At 31.2% G+C, this 23,825-nt stretch overlaps 2 protein-coding genes across 2 annotated transcripts; both read left to right on the top strand.

Moving 5' to 3' along the window:
* Positions 1-6,428: 6,428 nt before the first annotated feature.
* LOC125065449 (solute carrier family 12 member 8) lies at positions 6,429-12,245 on the top strand. The gene is made up of 11 exons (XM_047673033.1): positions 6,429-6,739; positions 6,860-7,040; positions 7,132-7,277; positions 7,652-7,880; positions 8,021-8,225; positions 8,298-8,532; positions 8,976-9,169; positions 9,761-9,860; positions 10,345-10,488; positions 10,573-10,751; positions 11,739-12,245. The coding sequence occupies exons 1-11, from the start codon at positions 6,551-6,553 to the stop codon at positions 11,899-11,901; spliced, it is 1,965 nt and encodes a 654-aa protein (XP_047528989.1). The 5' UTR covers positions 6,429-6,550; the 3' UTR covers positions 11,902-12,245.
* A 1,228-nt stretch (positions 12,246-13,473) lies between these two features.
* On the top strand, positions 13,474-15,361 carry LOC125064420 (survival of motor neuron-related-splicing factor 30). The gene is made up of 4 exons (XM_047671416.1): positions 13,474-13,833; positions 13,924-14,186; positions 14,308-14,454; positions 14,995-15,361. Exons 1-4 carry the CDS (start codon positions 13,792-13,794, stop codon positions 15,263-15,265), a joined length of 723 nt encoding a protein of 240 aa, XP_047527372.1. The 5' UTR covers positions 13,474-13,791; the 3' UTR covers positions 15,266-15,361.
* Positions 15,362-23,825: the final 8,464 nt, after the last annotated feature.

Below are 23,825 nucleotides of genomic sequence, written 5' to 3'. Positions count from 1 at the left end.
AAAACCTTATTAACATATAAGAATAAATTCCACGATTCGGAGAAAAAGCTAAACATTTATAGCTTTTCCTTACATGTTGTTGAACATTCTCTTGTCATTTATTGCTTGTTATCAATATAGTCAATCATGCGTATCAATTAACTAAACCACAGTATTTTTTCGTCCTAATGAGATTTTAATTGCAATCGTATTAATTTTTATTCATATTCCCAAGACATGTGCGATTTTTTTATTGTTATTAGTTTTGAATGGGTGAAATAAATGGTGCATAATTAAACATGATGACGAACGCAAGGTCATAGGATCGAGAAAACCGCTGCCCACTCTACATTTTTTACGTTTAGGTATGAAGTTTGTTAGTTTATTAAGTTGCGACATTATGACTAAAATTATAGTTAATAAAGCTTTTTCACATATCAACAAAATAGTTTTATGTATGATCTTAAACTATAATTTAGTTACTCCAGAAACTCTAAATAATATTATAAATGTAAAAGTGGATCACGTTTTAAATACTCAACTGATGTCATGAAATTTTGCATACAAGTTATCTTTTGGTTCGACTTCATTTTTTAGAAGAGGTCATAGAGTACCCAATCCCGGATCCCCCCTACCACGTGGGCGAAGACCCAGTTGGAAACTAGTTGTGATTGAATATCAAAATATTTGTGTATACAGTATATTGTCATGTATTGAAATTCAGCTTTATATAATTTAAGGAGAAAAAACTCTTCCAGTTAAGTTGTGGCAATGTTTTAAAGGGTTTCGTCATTTGTTAAATTATTTTCATTTCACGAGTCCGCTATCCGAGACCGTGACCGAGACCGAAAATTTTCAAATTAAAATATGAATAGAAAATTTCAATTATCTGCTTCATTTTTTTTTACGATTTTTTTCTGATAATAAGATTGTTATCATTTTCGAAGCATTTAGCGGTTTTTTTTTATTTATTAAAAAATAAAGAAAATGCTTGCTCTATTAGTCAATTCATCTTTATTAATATAAAGATGAATCGTAATCGTTCCGATTTCACGTCAATATAATAGAGGCTTAATTTCAGGATCAACATTATTCGTCTAGAGACTTTTTTTTTGTACTGAGTCAACTAAGTTTATTTATTATGATTACGTTTTATGATTTGCATATTGATCATTTTAAAACGTGATAACCATTTATAAATTTAATTTAATTAGAACGATTTGAATTAATGTATGCTTTAGAGTTTTTGACGCTTAAAAGCTTGGCTAGCGTTCATTAAAGAAGCGCTTAAACCAACGCGACATTGTTCTTCGACTACCTACGTTATCATAACCTCTATCTTAAAAAAAATGTGCAGCGTAAACTGAGAAATTCTTGACAGAAAAACTTGATAACTTTTTTATTGACTTGGCCTGGGATTCAACCTCGTCAATTAAATACATTTTTACATAAAACATATTCACGAATAAATACGTAATGAAGTAATAAATGACACTAAAAAATATAACGTCAATAAGGTCGTTAAAGAAGGAAGACGAATAATATAAATCGCATCTAATTTTTTTTGGCATTTTGATCGGTTTACGATAAGAGTTAAGACAGTTGTTTCTCTACGGTGACTGCCCACCTGACATTGATTGATTGAAATCAATGGAGCTAGACTTGTTGATCGCAGAGTTAGCTGTTATTAATCTTAGTTAAAGACTACTTATAAACTCCAAATGAAATACAATAATAGAAGAGACACTGCTTTACTTTATTCGGTATTTGTTATATATATAATCATCAATCACTGTCTTAAAATCGTTCAAGGACTTTCCACCCAGCCTTTAGTTAGCCAACAACTAGCAACCACAATTGTGATTATTCTACCTTCATCTGGTATTAAAATGGTGTCAACATAAATAATGATGTTCAATATTGGAGGGATTGTATAATTTTTGATACAAACCATTTTTTACCAGCCAACCAACATTAACATATTATAAAACAATTTTATAATTAACTGTAAAAACATAATAAATCATAACACTATGCAAAATATATATAGCAAATATTTGTTTGACACAATCAATTGTAGTCTCTTAAGCGGATGTGTACCTGTAATTACGAAAAACTATCATCGATTGAAGAGAATCATTACATTTATTTGAATCTTAACTGGAGACGATTGCTTTATTCCCAATGTGTGTTTTCGGCTAAACATTCGTCTTTTTTATAAGTAACCTTTCACACATGAACAATATATAATTATATATATTTAAATTGCAACAGACAGAAATTATACAATGTAATTAAATGCAGTTTTATAGTTTTCTTATCATTACATAGTATAAAGCAAAGTTGCTTACCGCTGTCTGCGGTTTTTTTTTAATAGATATATTGATTCAAGAGGAAGTTTTATATGCGTAACACATGCATAATTTATTAGAGAAACACTGATTATTTTAGGGGTTTCTAAAGTGATGTAAATAAAAACCTTTTTTGCGCTTACATTGCAAACGCTGGCGAGATACTTTACCCTTTACTTATCCAATTAAGTACCTTAAATACATTGTGCATTTAGATAATATAGATCAATATGGCCCCTTTACAGTATTTAATTTAAATGAATATTTTCGGAGATATTACACATTTAAAATGCATACATAGTGGTTTGTATTGTGTAATGACAAAAAAGCTGTGAACGTTGTAGGACATTAGTATTAGTATAGTATATTTAGTATCAGCATTGCACCCGTGCGAAGCCGGGGCGGGCTGCTAATTTTATATAAAAATTACTTGGATTGGAAAAGAGAGTGTCGAGAAAATCTGAACTATAACGGTATCAATTTAAGGACCGCTAATATTCAATATAAACAAGACAAGCTATAGAATTAAATTATGATAAAAATATTTACTAATTTACTAATGCTATAAATACTTACTATATAATGTTTTTTAATTAGTGGTTTCATAGTTGCTTGCAGACGAAATTGAAGGCTTTTGAGTAAGTTCATTTAACTAACTTTTATAGCTACATATCATGAAGTGCCAATTATCGAACAAAGGCAAATGAAAATTATTGGATTTTTTCAATATTAAAATACAATTTTCTACAAGTAAGTTGTCACAAGCAAGAGTCAATAAAATATCTTGGTAATCATGCTTGGCAGCGCAAAGGTTATTTGGTTTTGTAAGAAATGGTTAATTAATATTTGTGACATGAGTGTAAAACATTACATTTCATTTGAGAAATTCGCAGTAATTACACACTTGTACCCTTATAAGGATATATTATATCCTCGCATTTATTATCCGCTGAGAAGGGCCGCTTTCGAAATCGGTCAAGAGGAAATTGATTATGATGATATTTTATTACGATTGCCGACTTTAATATTTATTTAGCGTTGTATTTTTTGAGTAAATACTTTTTAATGTCTCAAATATTAACGTGATTTAACATGTATTAAAAATAAAATATATAACCGAATTCAATGCCAACCGAAAAGTAAAAATGGTTCGAATATTATGCTTGTTGTTCGATTGTATCGTGACACTTAAAATACATTAAAAAATTAAAAACCAATTTTAAAATGCAATTGTTATTTGGAACACACGTCTCCCTTGTGCCCTGATATTCATCAATCTGTAAATTTTCATATGTATCAATAATTCCTTATTTTTTGCATTATATTTGAGTAAAATAAAGTATTTCTATTCTGTTTGTCAACTGTTTTTTTTTAATACAGCATATATATTTTGCAATAAATTATTGGTTTTCCTAAAATTTTCTATATTTTCGACCGTTGGGCACATTTAATAAATAAATACGTTTAACCAACGCACCAAACGATGTTTCTGACAAAACAGATTGATAATGTTAATACATCTTGCGACACGCACCTTGCCTGTTCTTGTCCAATTGTGCTCATCCAAATTGCCTTTTAGCGTTTACCTGAAATAAAAAAAACATAAATTTATTTACGGAATTATTCGTAGTAAGTTTCAATAAATGACACAGTCAAGTAATATTTTTGTTTTTCATCTTTATAAGATTTCTATATCAAACACTGGCTTCAGTTGCCTTATTTTTTGAGTAACGCTTGTATTTTCTTCTTTGGGAAAAATACGGTTTTCATCAATATGAAGGGAACGCGTTGAAATCACCTCGCTGACGAAATAATAACATTATGAATAATTACGGTTCATTGTGTAGTAAAATCGAGATAAAATTGACATTTTATTAATCATCAAAGTGATCTCACTTGTCTTTAAAATAGAAACGTATATTTTAAGGATGAGTCAGTAAATATTCATTTATTGTCATGAATTGCTAAAATAATTACACTGAGCGGGTCGACCAAGGGATTCGTTTTACAATTTACATATTCACAAATTTTTGACGACAAGACAATATTTTTGAAAAGAGATTTACACAGTTATTCTTATGAGATAAACAAGATCATTTTGGCGATAACCATTTTGATTTCTTTATGATTTTATAAATTCTATATATACGTGGAATTTGATATATGTTTTCTTGACCTTTAACTTGGAGCCTGGTCTTGTATTTTCAGTATTTTTTATTGTCTTAATGGCACAGTGCTTGATAATTATATTGTTACGCAATTTATATATAAGTAAATGAACTAAAAATATTTTAAAACTATGATATGTTCTAAAACCTTTATTGAAATCAAATGATGTAAATGGAAATTTTATTGTGATGATGACTTCTGAACATTGTAATTATTTGGATAAGGATTAATATTATGTTTATATTTAAAACACCTTCGCAAATAATGCATTGTTTTAGAACAAATTCGATTACAATATAAAGGTTACAGTGAGCCTATTTTAAAAGAACAATTCAGTCACACACATTTGTCAACTTCAATCATTTACGCAGCGTACGCAAGGGATCTCAAAAGGAATAATTTCCCCCATTTTTGCAACATTTTTCATCGATATTCCTTTCCTATTCGTCGTAGCGTGGGTATAGCTTAGGGTATATAAGCTTTCCTCGATAAATGGATTATCTAACACTGAAATATTATTTAAATCGGACCTACGGACGGATACAAACAAACTTTTCAGCTTTATAAAATTAGTATATATTGTAAGCGCAGGCAAATTTTGAGGTCGGATTAACTTTATAATTTAATTTTTAATCTACCTGTTTGATTCCAAAAAGTATAAGATGCTCGCAGAAGATAATAGAAAAATTATTTGGCTGTAAAAGTATAGAAATTTAACATAACCCAAAAAGATACATTTTACTGTTATTTATTTGCGGGATTTTCTACTCCGTCCCTTTTGGTCGATCTACCCATGCTCGGGTCTTGCTAGGGGTAAGTTGATTAATAAGTTAAAAAATGGTGCCAAATTAAAATACTTGAATAAGGTATTTTTTTTTATTTTGATTGTTGCTTGAACATTATATAAACAAAAAATAATTCTCATATTAATAAAGAATATTTAATTTTTACATTTAATAAAAAAAAATTTTAATCTTTACTAAAAAAGAAAGAATCGTCGTAGTTTTAATATATAATATATTACTGTTATTAAAATAATGTGAAACTTATTAGTTCCTAAGATTGAAAACTATATATTTTTATATAGTTATATAGACGCTTATATGTATATATAAGCGTCTATATAGAAGTATTAATAATCAGAATACTTTATTAAATAATGAATTATTTTTATTGGGTTAAAATTTGAATATATATTATCCTTGGCTCTTAGCTCGTTGAACGCTGCTGCTATTTCTTTTCAACATTTATTGTCATTATCTAAAACCGATTTGCGGTTGTAAATAGTAGACAAAAGTAGGTACAGCATTTCCGATGTAGATATCATTAGTTTTAATTGTGGGACGTATAATCCAATCGAGTTTTGCTCAGTTTAATGATCCTTTACTTGCTTTAAAAAAACACAAGTCAGTAAAATTAGAAGTTTGAAGACTTAACCCTAGATCGAACTAACCTTCGTCGAAACGACGACGCGAAGTCAAAAAGAGTGGTATAAATTTTGAATGCGTCCTCGTATGCATTCCAGATTCCGGCTAATCTCGGTCGAACGACAGCTAGTGGGTGCAAGGGTGTGTTTTTTTGTGTAGAGGTTCCAGGTGGAGTTATTCGTCAGCTGTTATTAGATGATAATAGTGACGAAGAAAACTGCTCTGAGTATGGGAAAAAATCCCATTTTGATGCTGATCCGGCTTATGAAATTTTTAAAACTCACATCTAGTAAAGTATAAGTTTGAGTTTGAGTATAAGTTTTTTTTTAGCATAATTTTAAAATTATATCTCAGAACTCTCTCAGTCAAGTAAGTGTTTGAAATAAATGAGATAATTCTTGTGAAGCGGTATAATATAATACCTTTGTCAAGATAAATGAATAAAAAAAATACTATAGCTGAATCTTGACATTTGACATTATTGACAGTACGTCATCAGTCAGACTTATTATCGTCATGTTTTCTCATAGTTTAAGTATACAATTTAATCACCGATAAGTCATTTTTACAGGCATTTATTTATTATAATTATGAGTAAATAAGACTGCTAATATATTAATAACAATGGATCCATCTAATCGAGTACGAGGAGCTGACTTAGACGTAGATAGTTTTAGGAGTGATGAACCAGGGTACGACAGAGCTCGAATGCGTAGACAATCAGGTGGATTCGTAGACTTGGGAAATGAATCACAATATGGTACAGGCGGTCATCAAGCTTCTAGTGCCAATGAAATTTTCGCAGATGTACAGGTACCAAATACGTTTTTTATAAGTAATGATTTTAAATTATTTTGTATTGATTGCAAATATTTGGGCTAAGTACATTAATTGTAGTACCTAGAGTAACTATCTCAATATTTATAATTTTAGGGTGATGTGCCTTGGTGGAAATCTAATTTCTTCATATCACAGCCGGTTCTTTTTGGTACATGGGATGGAGTGTTTACATCATGTCTTATAAATATTTTCGGAGTCATTGTATTCTTGCGATCGGGTTGGATGGTTGGACAAGCTGGCTTGGTGAATGCAGTACTCATAGTTTTGTTTACAGGTTAGAAATATACAATATTTCATCAGTTAATTAGTTACAGTAAAATTTAGAATCTTAACATAAATTTTATTCACTGAAAATTTATTTCCAGTATTTGTAGCCCTGATCTCTGTGTTATCTGCCGTGGGTATATGTGAACGGTGTAGAATAGAAAGTGGTGGAGTGTATTTTATACTGGCCCATACATTGGGCTCCAGACTTGGAGGTGCATTAGGAATGGTATATTGTTTTGGCCAGGTAAACAAAGTTATATTTACTAACAACTACAAAGTTAATTAAGTATTTTTTTTTTTTGTGTTTTTTAGTTAATAATTGGACTGCAAACTTTATCTCACTTCATGAATGACGCTACCATGTTAGTGGTTAAAACTTTCACTATTATACAACTTTATCAAAACCAAGAGTCACTAATCATTATGATATGAGTCACATGTTGACAAGGGATTATAATAATAATAATCTATCCTTAATTATCTTACTATTATTCACATACAACTTTGTTTATTGATTTATAAATGCCTAAGAGTCACAAGATCCTTTGTGACTGCAAATTTGTATGGTAGATAAACTTAAATATAATACATAAATAATCAATTAAAACAATTTTACAGGCTGTAGGATGTGCTTTAAATGTTTTTGGATTTGGTGAATCAATGGCAGATCTAGTTGGCACTGACAACACATGGGCAGCCCGAGGTTTTGCTGTTGCGGCTGTTCTACTGCTAGGCACAATTAATATTGCAGGTGTGAAGTGGGTGATAAAACTTCAATTTCTTCTACTTTTGATAATTCTGGTGGCTGCAGTGGACTTCTTTGTTGGATCTTTCACATCTGTACCTGGTAATTATATATATTTTTTAAATAACATTTGTGAACTTAATGTTGAGCTCCAAATATATGTTAAATTTATTATAATTTTAATGAAGAAACTAAAAAAATTTGATCAATACTAAATAATAACCACAAGATAATGCTTTTAGATGCTGAATTTAAGGGATGGCTCAGTAGTGGCACAATGGCTAATAATACTTGGGCAAACTATCAAGATAATTATACATGGTTTAAATGCTTTGGTGTTTTCTTCCCAACTATTACTGGTATACTAGCCGGTATCAACATGAGTGGAGACCTGAAAAATCCATCTGTTAACATACCAAATGGCTCCTTAGCCGCTATAGGAACTGGGTAAGTGACCTAAGTAAATAAATGATATATACGTTAAATATTTCAGTGTGCAAATATTTTTGAAAATTTCAGAACATTCCTATATTTAATGTTTATAATAACATTAGCAGCAACAGTCACTCGAGATGCGCTGCTTAAAAACTTCTCGATAACTGCAGATATTTCTGCAGTAACGATTTTACTCCTAGCAGGATTGTATGTCAGTTCAATGAGTTCCTGTCTCGGCGCTATGTATGGAACACCTAGAGTCTTACAAAGTATCGCTAATGAGAAAGTTATACCCGGTCTTGAGGTTCTTGGTCATGGGGTGAGTGAAATGAAATTGTTATGCTGCGGCCGCATTATCGCGATTAGGCAAAGATATTCTTTGTTGTTTCATATCTGTATAAGCAATTCATATCGAGAATCTTCAAGAGCATTATTGGTGAATAAAAACCTTTGATTTTCCTATTATTGATTTTATATGGTTGGCTAAAATTAATTCGGTCTTTGTTTCCAGTGAGACGTTATGTACTTCATTTTTGTTTTCCGCATTTTCTACGTTCGTTAGTCGCCATAATAATCGCGACGTTTTTTTAAACTGCAATTTTTATTAACAAAGTGTATTAGAGTTTGTTTTTTTTTTATTAAACTTGTATTTTAATTGCTACAAAGCGACAATAATCTTTGCCGCGAAAATGTGGCCGTTGCATTGGAAATATGAAGAGAAATCAGTTTTATGAAACTTATTGAATTCTTATTATTTCACAGAGAGGTCCCAACAAAGTTCCTATTTATTCAATGGTTGTAGTAGCCGTAGTGACCGTTACATTTATCATCATCGGAGATATAAACAAGCTTGCACCAATCGTCACTATGCCTTTTCTTATAACATACGCTAGCATAGATTATTCTTATTTTGCTCTCGCCCAAACATTTGATTTGCAACATAAACGAGAAATGAGGTATGATTTACTTTTGCCTGTAACATTTGCACCATATCATAATATTCATTTGTTTTTTATCACATGACTTGACTTATATGCCTATTCCAATCGAAGTAGGAATAAAGACAAACAAACCTTAGATTTACGTATTTCATGCTATTTGCTAATAACTCAGATGTATTGTGCACTATTGAGAGTTTATCATTAATATGTCTTTATTTATAACATTATTTATCTATTAAACTTCCCGACTTATATCCTACTTTAAATTTAATTCCTCAATTCCGATAACAATTTTGTCGACTTTCAAAATGTAATGTTTTCGCAAATCCATAGTGAATATCATTTCAGTTTAATCAAGCTCCCGACCAATGATATCGCGTCAATTTGCTGTCAAATGTTGTTTATTTGGCTTTTTCCTGTTTTGGTTGGAATAGAGAATACAATACCAGTATGATACAATTCCTTACCAATATTTGTTTATAATTTTTTAATCAATTAGTCACATTGATAAATATTTTCAAACGAGCCGCTTTTATGAAAAGAAATTAATATTGTGTGTTTTCTATACTTTCTTTTGTCTCTGAAGTTAATTTAGCTCTTATATAGATTCCAGGGCCCAACGCAAAGAGATATGCAGGTGTACGGGGCAACTGGTAGTGATTTGGATCTGTTATTCCCGGAAAGAATAAGGCATAAAAATGTTGGGGTTAGTATTTACTATTATTGTTCTATTCTATTATATTAATATAATAAAACATCTATTACAGTAATAATATAATCAAGAGAAAAAAAATGATTTACTTGTATTGCCATAAGTTAAAATTCTTTGATAAATATCTACATCATAAAATTGGTCAAAACTATAATTAAAAACTACTAATGGGTCAGAAAAATTGAGTTATTTTTCAATGAAATAACATGTTATGTATTCGATGCAAAAAACTTGGGCACCGCTGGTTGGATAATCGGTGAGGCGCCCTAGACGGTCGCTTAAAAATGTTTTTAGGGGGAGGGCAGATCGTCAAAACATTAGTTTCCCTCGGGCCCTTGTTGTACTCAAGACGGATCTAAAAAAAAATATTGTTCTCTTGGAAAAACTTATATTGTTATAAATAAGTATTTGTAATTATATTTGTAATTGTAGAATACATTTTAATTCATTAATATAGAGTGTTAATTCTTTTGTTTAGGATTTTACTCCGTCCCCAACTGATTCAGCAATAATGAACGGGCGTATATCAAATGGCGAAGTTCGGCGACCAAGCGTGAGTGTGCATTCGAAAAACAAAAATTGGTATTCACACCTTTGCAATAGATGGTTGTCGCTTTTGGGGGTAAGAATGATTTTGGAGTATTCCTTAATTATATGTTTTTACTATAAATAAATTATATAAATTAATTTAAAAAAATGTTTACAGGTAGCAATAAAATTGTTATTAATGGTATTAGTTCATTGGATGTACGCGCTAGGTTGTTTGTCTATCTTATGGTTGATATGGCTGTACATTGGAGCCGCGAACCCAGCTGTCAAACCTGGTCGGGCTTCGGAATTCCGATTTTTCCATTGGCTTAAAATAGCATTCTTACAAGCTATTGGGTAAATATGATATTTTTAGTATTTTTTTTTTTTAGATAAAGTGGATATGGAAGCAGTTATTGGTTAATTAACCATTAACTAAGTAACATAATTAATATTTTACTATTGAATACGAAATTATTGCATGTATGTCGCTTGTACTAAATGGCAGAACTTAATAATAAAATGTAAAATGTGTTGGTTTGTTATGGTGCTTTGACTATGTTTCGATACAGTAGCTTTTTGATGCAGATGGTAGCTCTTTGTTAATCAATTATTATTTTTAATATTTTTTGTGTTGCTAGGCTTTTTTAGTTTGAAGGGTGAGTGAGCCAGCCAAATATTTAACAACTTAGGCATGTTGCGAAGCGGGACGATGTAAGACGTGATTTATATTTATTACAGAGTCTATGCCATCCATGGAATATTGTGATCACTTACCTCATATATTTGGCTGAATTCCGAAACTAAATTAATATATATAAATAGCAACCATCTGCCACTAAATAAAAAAGTATGAATTGCCTTAAAGAACTACCTCGTCGTATCGAAAGTATGGTTTTAGTAGTAGGTAGTCGATGGTTTTGAGTTTGTATTCACTGTTCAGTATCAACCCCGCAACTCGGGAAATCCGGTGGTACTGCTGTTTGATGATAACGAGCGATATTGGTATTGAAGGAAGTAAATCCCTTACGCTGACAATGAGCCATCAACAATTCAAAATTCATGTTGGGCGGTGAACATTAGAATGATTGATTTGTTGGGTGGGTTATGTACGAGTATGTATTATACTCACTAGAGAGACCCAACCTTAAATGTGATATGTATACTGTGAAGTAAAGAATAAAGGTTGCACAGCGGGTTTGAGGCACTAAACAAAACAAAAAGCGTAAGGCGTTATGCACTGGTAAAAATCGGCTTGTGCTCTAGTTATATTATAGATCTATATATTCACTCACGAACTTTATATACAAGACATATATACTTTATAATATGTATGTTTTGTAGTAAGCGACCTTTGGAATATGAACAATTAGTGGTGACGCCAGTGCACGGAGACATCGCAGTGGAACAAGAGAGGTTAAACGATGACAACGAAGACTTCGCGTCCCGGCGGCGCTACCATCAGTCCACGGCGCTGCAGAGTCACCTCGTCAGCGTCGACACATAAAACTGCACATGACCAAACGACCATTACTTAGGGTTATGATATTTGTAAAAAAACTATGTTAGGTTTTATATCTTATGCAGTAATATTGCGGTTGTATCATGGTATTAAATACTTCAGGACGAATGAAGGTCGCATTTTTCAATAAATTTTTATAATGCTTTTACATGTATTTTACGGAGATTATTCCAGCGTAAGGTTTGAGCTTACATTTTCCTTTCGTAGGATTATAGCGTAGTGCATTATTCGCTTTGACTGACCTTTGGATATTCAATAAGTTGTTAATATTATGTAATATATTAAGATAAAAAGTGATAATAAACCACTTTACGGCTTTATGTGTTAAATGTATTTTAATGGCTAATAAATTATAAAATCCAGTTTAAAGATAAGTTCTAGTAGTAATGCTTATATTATTTATATACATAAAAACTTATTTTTTTAATAAAAAACTTAACAAAAACCTCTTTTAAATTTTACGTCATGAAAATCCTTACTATCTTTAATTTTGAGAGTAGGTTCGAGTCATTTATAAGGAACAATAAGTAGTTTTGCTTTAAACTCTGCATTTAAAGTTAAATTTTAAACATACTATAGATCTATTCACTCACAAAGTCCTGCCGCTGTGAAAATTATCGGCGTGCAATAGTGTGTACTGAGTGACACGATATCTTAGCATGCGTGAGGAGACTAAGAGTAAAAACACCAAAACAAAAGTCTGAGTTTCTGGAGTTTTAATGCTAACTATTTGCACATTTCATTCCAACGATAGTGATTGTAATTTATTACTATCCCGAAAAACACCATATATTTATAGCTGTTAACTTTGAATGAATGCCAGTTGTACATACACAACTGTTGTTTTTATCAATGTGACGTCACCAAAATGACTGACAGCCTTTTTGCGGGAATAAAAAAGGTTTAGAATTTAATTTAATTTTATGGCAAGAAAACGTGTTTATTTTTTATTTTTTTTTGGCTTTTTTTTAGGAAAATCAACATTTTGAAGTAATTTTTCAAACATAGTAGAATACGCTATTATTAGCTTTGGGTATGGACTATGTATGGATATAATGAAACGAGAGTTTGGAACTAATATTTGTGATGGATAGAGAAAATACCCAATGCTGACATTGGATTATATATTACACTCAAAGTGTTCCTGTGGAAAAATAACAGCTACGCACACACCAATTTACTTAATAATGTGCCAATTCTGTAGGGTGCACTACTCATCATTAATATAATTACTGTAGATATGGATATTTTCTGATGTGATCTAACTAAGCCCACGAGTTGTTTTAAATATTATTTGTTATATTTTTTATTAGATATGGTAACATTATTATATTATAATAATATAATATAATAATATAATATAATAATTAAGTTATAGCCCCGAGCTACATGTAACAAAAGCTATTAGTTTATTTACTATATAAATCAATATAAGTCCTCTAATAAGAAGTGTCACATGTGTGTCATATATATAACATTTTTATTATGTTTAATCTGTGTCAATTACTACAATTTTACATGTATATCTGGATATATAATCTATGCTTTTGAGTTCTGACTGCTGTTGTCTGTTCGATCATCGATGTTTATTCTGTGGAATGTAAATTTTATGGTTGTTAAATTTCTCTTCTTTCTGTAGAAAGAAATACGTTTTATTATTTTTGTAAATCTTATAATTAAAATGAAGAATCATTGTTAACTAAGTCGAAATAACTATGTTGTGGCTGTCGCCTGTGGATCATAGGATTATAGTTTTTTCGAAGACTGCTTGACATTTTCCAGCTTTGGATATAAAATATTTCGCAAACTATTATTTTTAAGTCGTTCCTAAATATTGTATCAGTGAATGTGATATAAATAAAATAAGTTGTCAATATGGCTGATGATTTAAGAAATTATAAATTGCAACTGCAGCAGGTTGGTATATTCAATGTTTAATAACTGAGTTTTGTATGCGAAAATGTGTCTGGCATTGACTTATATCTACCACGTTATTTACTATTTAAGGTCGAGGCGGCATTGCTGACGGATCCTGAAAATGAAGAATTATTAAAACTAAAAGGAGATTTGGAAGAAGTAATTGAATTGACACGCGATCTAATAAAAACTCAAGAGGGTGAATCCAAAGGTCATAATATTCATAGTTCTAGTAATGATGATGATGTTGCAGCTTCCCTGCTGGTTGCTGATGATGGAGTATTAGGAGATAAGACAATACCAAGGTGGCACATTGGCGAGAGATGTCTAGCCAAGTGGAAAACAGATGGCATGTATGTGATTATTATTTCTTTAACATTATATATATAGAAATGTATGATACAAGTCATGTTGGATAAGGTATGTATAATTTATATATACTAACATCTCACATGTTTCTAATTATTTTTTAAGGTTTTATGAAGCAACTATAGAAGAAATAGGAGATAATATACTCAAAGTTAAGTTTGATGGGTATTCAACGTTAGAACCTATATCAGTATTGGATGCGAAATCTTTGGGAACAGGAACAAAACGGCCGTTAAGTGGTGACGAAAGCAAGTGAGTACTTATTATGGTCTTTTTGAATAATTAATTAATAATTCAAAATAAGTAATTGGCACTAGAACTATCTAAAATTTATCTTGTAGATAAGAAGTCTAGCTCTTATTTTGGTTATTAATAATTATAATGAAATGAATATAATTTTACTCAAATTATTGATACTGATACTTGATACTTGATTATTCATTGATCTTTTAGCTAGCTTAAAAGGCTGCAGGTTCTGAGGTCCTGGGTTTATATGCTAGGTCAGACCAATTTACTAATATACTAAAAATTACAGTAATTTAAGCTGAGAAATTCCTAGTAGAATAGTAGCCCAGAATTGGCAGTGTTGACACATTCATATATGTTTGGGAGTATATTTGTACTTCATATTATGCCCTGAGTAATTGACTAGTCTCTCTCGAGACTGGCCTCTTTGGTTGTAATTAGCCAGCTGGATATCATCATTACTGTAAATCATTCTAAGACATTCGGCCTAAGTCTATTGATATTTTTTACAATGAAACAATATCTTACTGGAATTAATTTTTTCAGACCTGGGAAGGGATATAATAGAGAGTATTTAAAAAAGAAGAAACAAAAGAAGCAGCAGAGATTCAAGCAAATTGAAGAAGAAAGAGAAACTGAAAAAAACAAATGGCTCTCATTTCATTCAAAGGCATCAAAAAAGACAGGTGTTCGAACCAAGAGCATTTTTGCATCTCCAGACAACTTAACTGGTAGGGTTGGGATCGGGACGTGCGGTATATCTGGCAAACCAATGACTGAATACACTCCAGGAGAAAAGTGGAAGAAAGGTGGATAGGCAATAATATTTTTCTTAGTGTAATATTAGGATAATATAGTTTTACTACTGGTACTAAATAATATTACTCAATAGATCCTTTGTAATAAACAATAACTTTTGTTTTCTTTTCCTTACATAAGTGGTTCTTACATGCGGGGTATTGGCTATAAATATTAGCCATTGACTAGAAGTCATCAATGTTATTTTTGACTTCTAGTCAATATATAAAATATATTGTCAGACTGACAAATAGGCACTAGAACTATTAGTCAAAACTTACACCATCAACTTATGCCTCAACCACCCAATAAAACTAGAACTCAATAATACTAAGTATTGCAGTTTGATGTTAGAATATGTTATGACGAGTGGTTGGTACCACTAAGTAAATGTGCTTTGATATTGATTAAACTTTTATAAAGATCTTGTATTAGTTAGTTAATGTCTCAATGCTAAACCTACTTTCATGTTCTGGGAGCATTAGAGCATTTATTACAGAAAATCCTGTGTTCTAATGTTACACGAAGAAATAAATTTAAAAAAAACTAGTGTCGCATTTTTTTTTTTATGTCAGAGGTGGCAAACGAGCAGTAGGCTCACCTGATGGAAAGTGACTACCACCGCCCATGGACATCTGCAACACCGGGGCGCGTGCAGGTGCGTTGCCAGCCTGTCAGGAAAGAGTACGCTCTTTTCTTAAAGGTTCCCAAGTCGTATCGGTTCGGAAAAACCGCCGGGGAAAGCTGGTTCCACAGAGTGGTTGTGCGAGGCAGAAATGTCTTAAAAATCGCGCTGTTGTGGGTTTTCGGACATCTAGGTGATGCGGGTGATATTTGGAATTTTGACGAGATGTCCGAAGGTGAAATTCAGCAGCCGGGATTAATCCAAACAATTCCTCGGAACATTCCCCGTGATAAATTCTGCATCTCAATATTTTATATATTATACTAGATATTGTGATCTATGTACATAATAAGCTCCTTTTTTTGAAGTCGGTTAAAAATATAATTTTATTGAGATTACAACAGGATCCCAGACAATGTTCAGAATTTTTCAGTGATATAGTTTTTTTAAAGAGTAGTAGTTTTAAGGAGTATACAGGGTTAAAGAATGGTATAAAACGAATAACGTTAAATAAAAACATAATTGGGAAATGATCGTTTCAAACGCAAATATATAAAAAAAAGAAATAAAGAAAATAATACTTGTTACTAAAACTTATCTAAGTTTCTTTCGCCAGTTTTTCTCAGATTTGTGTTGGTTCTTTTCGAATCGGTGATATATTACTCTTAAAGATGTGTTATTTCATTATAAGTCGATTACGTACGTCTGGGCCGAATCTACGTTTTTCCTTTATATTCTGTTATAATATCTACTAGACCATTTCGTCTCTTGATCTCGTATACGTTAGTGACATCTAGTGGTATTTACTGAAAGTATTTGTCGGACTAAACTTTTAACTTAAGGATACCCAGGAAATTTTGGTTTAAAACAAATCTGACTAGGTGGCATGACAATGTTATGTATAAATGATTTATAATATCAAATGTACATAATAATCTTGCAATAAATAGCAAAAAAAGGAATAAACCACATATATTATAATTATCCAATGTCTTATAATTTTTGAAATGTTTAGAATTAGCTATTGATTTTGATGCTCCATGGATATCACAATTGGTCTTATATACTTGACCATCGTGTCACTACGAAAAACACGTATTAACTGTTGTCTGATTACTCTTCGAATCATCTATTAAGTTTACATCTTCGACAAACTAAACTTACTTGCCGCTAAATAAGTCGCTTTTCTAGCTTAAATGTTCCCGTTACTAAAAGGGGAAATATAAACAAAAAATTCTTAAATAATAAAAAAATTACAGGTACTCTATGTTAGTATTATTATTATTGTACAATATAACTATAATTTAGTATTGTGTATATTACTTTATGTGATAATAGATGGCGCTGTACGTTTTCACAATTACCAAAAAACAAAACTTAACTATGTTATACAGTAATTATAATAACCAATAAGTATAATACCAATTTCTTTTACAGTTTTTGCTTTAAAGTAATTCGAATTCGATTTTTTTTCGAAACTGATTTAGCAGTATATTGTGGTCAGGAAGTAGGCGAATTTAGTTCCCTCGAAGAAGGATGGCAAGGCTGTAAAATGTATCTCTGCGTGCCGACCTATACACCTGGTCGAGGCTGGAAAGCTTTTTAAATTAATGGTTTCTTCTCGTCTATGTGGGCTGTCTGTTGCGGCTGTTGTTGGCTGAATGTCAGTTCAGCTTCCGACAAATCTGTTTGACTATTGACGTGGTTTAAAAGTAAAATTAAAGTATCGGTATTAAAAATATGCTGGGCGGATGCCGGTTCAATGTAACACGCCGTCGTCGCTTGGCGGCCGATCTTACACAGGTCTTTTATAAAACAACCGTGATTGGGCATTACCTGCGTAAGTCGGATGGCCAGCATAGACCGTCCTCTAACGAGGCCTTCTGGCGTATACTGTCAAATATTATAATTTTCTTGTCGAAGACAATATGATTTGTACATATACAAATTTACAATTTTTTAATAATTATTATATTCCTAACAGGTAGGAATTAGTTTATAAAGGTATCACTGCGTGAAAAAAGGGTTATATTAAGAAAAAATAGACATTTTATTAGGTACGTTAGGTTATACAGAATTTCATTTGTAGTTTTTACGATTCAAATAATATATTTAGGCCTTTACCTGCCTCACTGTTTAAATAAAAAGTGTATTTTATTAATTTGATTATTATTTACGATGCACTTTTTCCATTTAAACGAAGGCTTATTGAGGCACTGCAACTTCTATGTTTGCTTTAATGGCCTTGTCAAAAAGAAAAGTCAGATATCAACGTAAAAGGCTATAGAAATCCTGGGGATCGATTGAATCTTTAAAGACGGGTTTCAACGTTTTATCGGATTTGAAAAGTCTATATTTTGATTCTGATTCAAAATGGAAATCAGTTGAAATAAGGTCTAGTTAGTATGTAGACGGACAGTTTCTAGATGTAACTCCTATTTTGTGACAGTTCGTTGTACAGTGAGTTGAGAAGCGTTTTTGTGAATGAGTGAACTAGAGCAAGTGACAAGTCTCAGTTGTTAGACAGCGAGGTTGTCCACCATCATTTGCAAGTGTTCACAGCACCTATACCTTTGGGATCTAGTTTGAACTGACCTGAAATCTTGATGAGAATAATTTGACCTAAAATAACCGGGAATAGGGTAGAGCATAATATATAGAGCGATAATCAAGCAAGTTTAAAATGTTACCAAAAAAATTACTGTACCGTAATCGATTAAAAATTATGCTAGTTAAATCAGTTGTGATTTTATTGATACAAAAACAGTACACATTAATGACAATAGCTTAAATATCTTTACCTACTTTCTGATAAATAGTAAAAAGATAATTTAAAGAAAAATATATAGGGGCTAACTAGTCTAGGTAAACGTACATGAATGGTATACATCAAATTAGTATAACAAATTACACTTACAACTAGCAAACATTATAAAGTATTAAACTGTAATTAAGTATAAATGCGTATAGAGTGAATTTATCTAGACAACCTTTTTTCTCGCGACCGACGCTGGTTAGTTTGGTTATATATACTTATATACATAACAAATTTAATTACATTGATATCGTAAGTACCTATAATGATCGTGTACGTAACATTAATTAAAGGGATCAATCAATTTATTGTAATATGCATTACCGTTTTATACTTGTATAAGAGTATATATAGGTACCTGATTATTACAATAATTACTTATAAGATAGGTACTAATAAAAATATAAAATAATAATAATAAATATATTTATCAACCAAGCATGAACAATAAGTAATATATAACCTAATGTAAAAAAACCTTGATAAACAGATTATATTTATATGATGAACATAAACGTATGAAAAAAAATTACATGTAGTGTCCCATTGGCCAGGAAAATATTATTGAAATTTCAAAACAGGTTTAGGTATTTAAATATGAGTGGAAACAATTCGACACAAAGACGCAACACTGCCTCATAAGCTCCTAAATCTTGCTAATTAAGTTTCAAATGCCATAAAATCCATATAGGTACCAATATTTGATAATTAACGTAGGCTCAGCCATCGGTGGCATTTAACCATCTTAGCTGTACGCCTAATATGTTTATTAAATTTACCTCTAATAATGTCAATTTTATCGATACGACTTTAATATTTAACATATTGTAAGTATGTAGAAATGGAATAGTCTTAAAGCTACGTAGTTTATTATGACAAAAGCGTATTACGAAGCTTTTGTAATTCTTGAATTTTCTTTTCGCTGAGTTATGAACATTGAACTTCTTATATTGCTCATCACAATAATCTGAATAACACATAACTGACATTTCAGCTTACCTGTAACGCCACTTCTTAGGAATGGTCAAAATTAATCATAGTATAATCAGTTAAACTTCCCAACAGCACAGGCTATAATTGAAATACTAAGTACAGTTTGATGAAAATATTATTCTGCTTTATGGCCGAATATAGTAAATAAACATATTATTATATCAACATCAGCATTTTGCGTTTCTATACAAGTCTAAGTTTATGGTTTCATCTTATAAGAAGCTCCGTATCGTGAGTTCAAGTGAGAATATATTGGGTTGGCAACTAAGTGATTGTCGTATTTGTGGATAGGTAGACTTTACACTTTCTTTTGTTTTCTTAACGTGGTCAAAACATCTAATCTAGATTTATTTCGTATTGTTTGGACTTCTACCTTTAATAGTAAAATAATTATATTGGTTAGTGCTTTAGTTTTGTTTTTATCCCAATTAAAAAATGGAACAACAGGACGTCCACTTAAGACATATTTTATTGTATTAGTTCCGAAAAGCCAAGAAAGCATCGCAAGCACAAATTAAGTTATGTGCCATATATGGAAATGAAGTCTTGAAAGGAAGGCAGTGTCGATATTGGTTCGCCAGATTTTATCGTTCTGGTAATTTATCATTGAAAAATGCTTAACGATCTGGCTGCCCAGTCGAAGTCAATGCAACCCATATCAAGGCTGTTATTGATTCAGACCGTCATAGTACAACACGTGATATTGCAGAGAAATTCAATGTATCGCATACATGAATCGAAAAAAAATTAAAAATGTCAAGAAATTCGATTCGAATTTTCCTTCTTATTTGAAATCGGCAATCACTTAGTTGCCAACTATATAACTAAATATGATATTTAAATAGAACGAAGCAGGGGACTTGATACTGATTCCTGTATCACGCTTCCAGTTTTGTTTTATGTAGGCGTACGGGTACATATGTCACGTGATGGTGAGATGTCATCACCGTCAAGTCTTTGGTGCTGTATGAAATATTAACCATTTCCTAAATCGTCAATACGACACCAAATTTGGGAACAATATTTATTTTATTGATGTCCCTTGTGCCTGTTGTTACACTGGCTCATTCACTCTTCAAACCAGAACACTGCAATACTAAGTATGGCTGCATGGTAGGAGAATATATGATGAGTGGGTGACATCTAATTAGACGGGTCTGAACAAAGCTCTACCATCAAGTTAGATTTAAATTCTCTAAGGGTTAAATGGGGACGAAATTTTGTACAGAAATTCATCATATCAGACGTTAGAAATATAACTATTTTAATGAAGACTTAGGTTGAAAGTTTGTATGGTGTTCGATATTTTTGGAAGTTAGAAGTGTGGAAATCGTTGTTTAGGCTTGTGTTGATATTTGTAATCTCTTAAGCTATAACGTGGATTTTAATATCAAAGCTAAAATATTAATATTTCTATTCAATAAAATTATAATAAAACCATTTTTGATCAGTGTTCTTACTGTTAAAATTAGGTAATTTATTTTTAAAACTGCTAATTCACGTTGCCTCGTTATTGTTCAGTGACTAGCATTAAGAGTTGATGTAAATAATTAAACGTGAGTCATGCATGGTTACCGCAATTATTGCAGTTTGTAAGAAAACTATAAAATCTATGTTAAATATTGCTTTGATTTTTACCCTAAACTAAAAACTATTTCCAAACAGTATGTTCCTTTTGGTAAGTTTTATAAGTTTTTTTTTGACAGTTTACATAAATGAATCAACAACGGGTTCACTTTAAAATCTGAATTCTATATGAGGGATTCTGTTGATTCACTGTTGGTTTTTTTTGGTAGAACTAATGACGTAAAATTAGGGTAGGTCATTATTTATACTAGAGATATATAAATAGATAATCACAGGCACAAGGGACATAACATCTTAGTTCCCAAGGTTGGTGGCGCATAGGTGATGTAAGGAATGGTTAATATTTCTTACAGCGCCTTTGTCTATGGGCGGTGGTGACCACTTACCATCAGGTGGCCCATATGCTCGTCCGCCAACCAACGCCATAAAAAAAAAAGAAATGAAGAAAAAAATAAATTTAATGCGAATAAAGTTTACTATGGCACGTCCCATCGGGTACACAGCTAAATCTCTAAATTATCTTATATTTAAACATATGGTCTAGATAATAAACTAGTGAAAGGGATAATGTCCACAATCGGTTCAAAGTTGATAAAACATTGTAACTATAAAAATCAAATACAAACCAATTAGCAATATGCGTTTAATTCATACAATTGATGAATACTAAGATCTCTTAGGTTAAATTTATTGAAGTAACAATCTTAAAAATATAATTAAAATGTTCTGATAAATATTTTTCCATAGCCAGCCTGAGATTGTACTCACCCACAACGCGGTCATCAATTATTCTAAACATCAATGCACTGTACTGCTTTATTCTGGTTTGATGGGTGAGTGGGCTCGGCTACACAAGGGATAAACCATCTAAGATCCCATACCCGTCACGCCTTAAAATTTACATCGTCAATCCGCCGTTGAATGTGGCGATTTATTTTTCGTGCAGAGCCATAGCAAATAAATGGACGTAATAATATAAAATTCATTAAATAAATGTTGCTATTAAAAAAAAATTAAAATTGTTCTTTGAAACCTTACAGCATCCTTGCTCCTTTTCCAAAAAATATAAATTTAAAAATATTTTAAATTATAAAGCTTATAAAAAGCTGAGGTATTAAGAAGGAAAGATATGTATTACTTATTATTATTGAGATAAGTATTTTGAAATACTGTTATTATTTTAGTTAGTATTTTATTTTTTGCTATTTTAAAATTGATCTAACGATTGGGAAAAACCATGTTACATATAGGAATAAATTTGTAAATAATCGATTGCTCGGCTTTTTCTTTATAATTTTGCATTATAAGTAGGCGAATTATAAGTATAATATGAAGTAATAAAAGGGTAAATTAGCCTGTAAATGTCCCATGGGCTGTGGAATAGACATGAGAACATTGTTCTCAATGTTTTCCTTCACTATCGTGTACGAGATCAATTATAAACACAAATTAGGCACGTAATGTAAAATATTACAAATTTTCTCAAAATTATGATAAATTAGCCCAGTGGCTAAGATTACGTAATTAAAGTTGGGTCATCTACGTTTCCATGTGCTATTTTTCGTTATAATTCATCTCTTGCGTCTTAGAAAACATCGTGAGAAATAAGGATAACTCTATGTGTCATATTATGTCGGATGGAATTATGCCACATTAATTAAACGCCCGTAGCAGCATGGTGGATTAATTTTCATTATTCCTCCTTAAAGGAAAGCAACCTCTGCCCAGAAGTGGGAGATTAAAAGACCGTTATTTACTTAATTTTTGATAAATTATCGTAGTAGTAAGGTTTAAAATCTATTTAAGTTTTTTATGACGACAAAATATAAATAGGTAAGTATATTATACTATAGGCAAGTTATATATATAAATATAAAATGTCTAAAAAATATTTTTTCTCATATTACTTTTCGAATCGGTGGTAGCTTTACATTAAATTCTTCACTGTAACATGATGAAAGTGCTTTTATGAGCCTACTTGAATACATAATTTTGATTTGACTTGATTTTTTTTTTAATATAAAAAGTAAAAAGTATAAAGATGTTAGTTGATGCTAATGCAAATTCACTAATCCGATTGATAAGGAATTTTCATCTTACTCTAATTCATATAATAATAGGTATCCTACTTTTTACAGATCCGGACACTTCACCAACTGAATGGTGACAACATTATATCAGAAACAAGAAATATGTATATGTTTGTGTTATAAGTATTTATAATGTCTAGAGAATTCAAGAGCAGTATTTGCCCAACTTTAACTGTCACCTTATTAAATTTAGGTGATTTTTTGTGAGACATAAATTTTATACTTTGTAATTTGGACCAGAATTTACTTTTATAGATATTATACGATGCTTGATAAGTACACGGAATAAACACCTAGGGCATGTGGCATAGTACAGCACAGACAGTGAATATGTAATATTTTTTTACATCAGTCAGTTATTTTTTATGGAATAGCTGGTAAACGAGCAGAAGGCTCATCTGATGGAAAGTCACTACCAGCGCCAATGGACATCTGCGACACAAGATTCCAGGTGCATTGCCGGCCTTTA

This window comes from Vanessa atalanta, chromosome 1, assembly GCF_905147765.1.
Source record: "Vanessa atalanta chromosome 1, ilVanAtal1.2, whole genome shotgun sequence".
NCBI classification, from domain to species: Eukaryota; Metazoa; Arthropoda; class Insecta; order Lepidoptera; family Nymphalidae; genus Vanessa; species Vanessa atalanta.
This window is presented reverse-complemented; position numbering and strand designations above follow the sequence as displayed.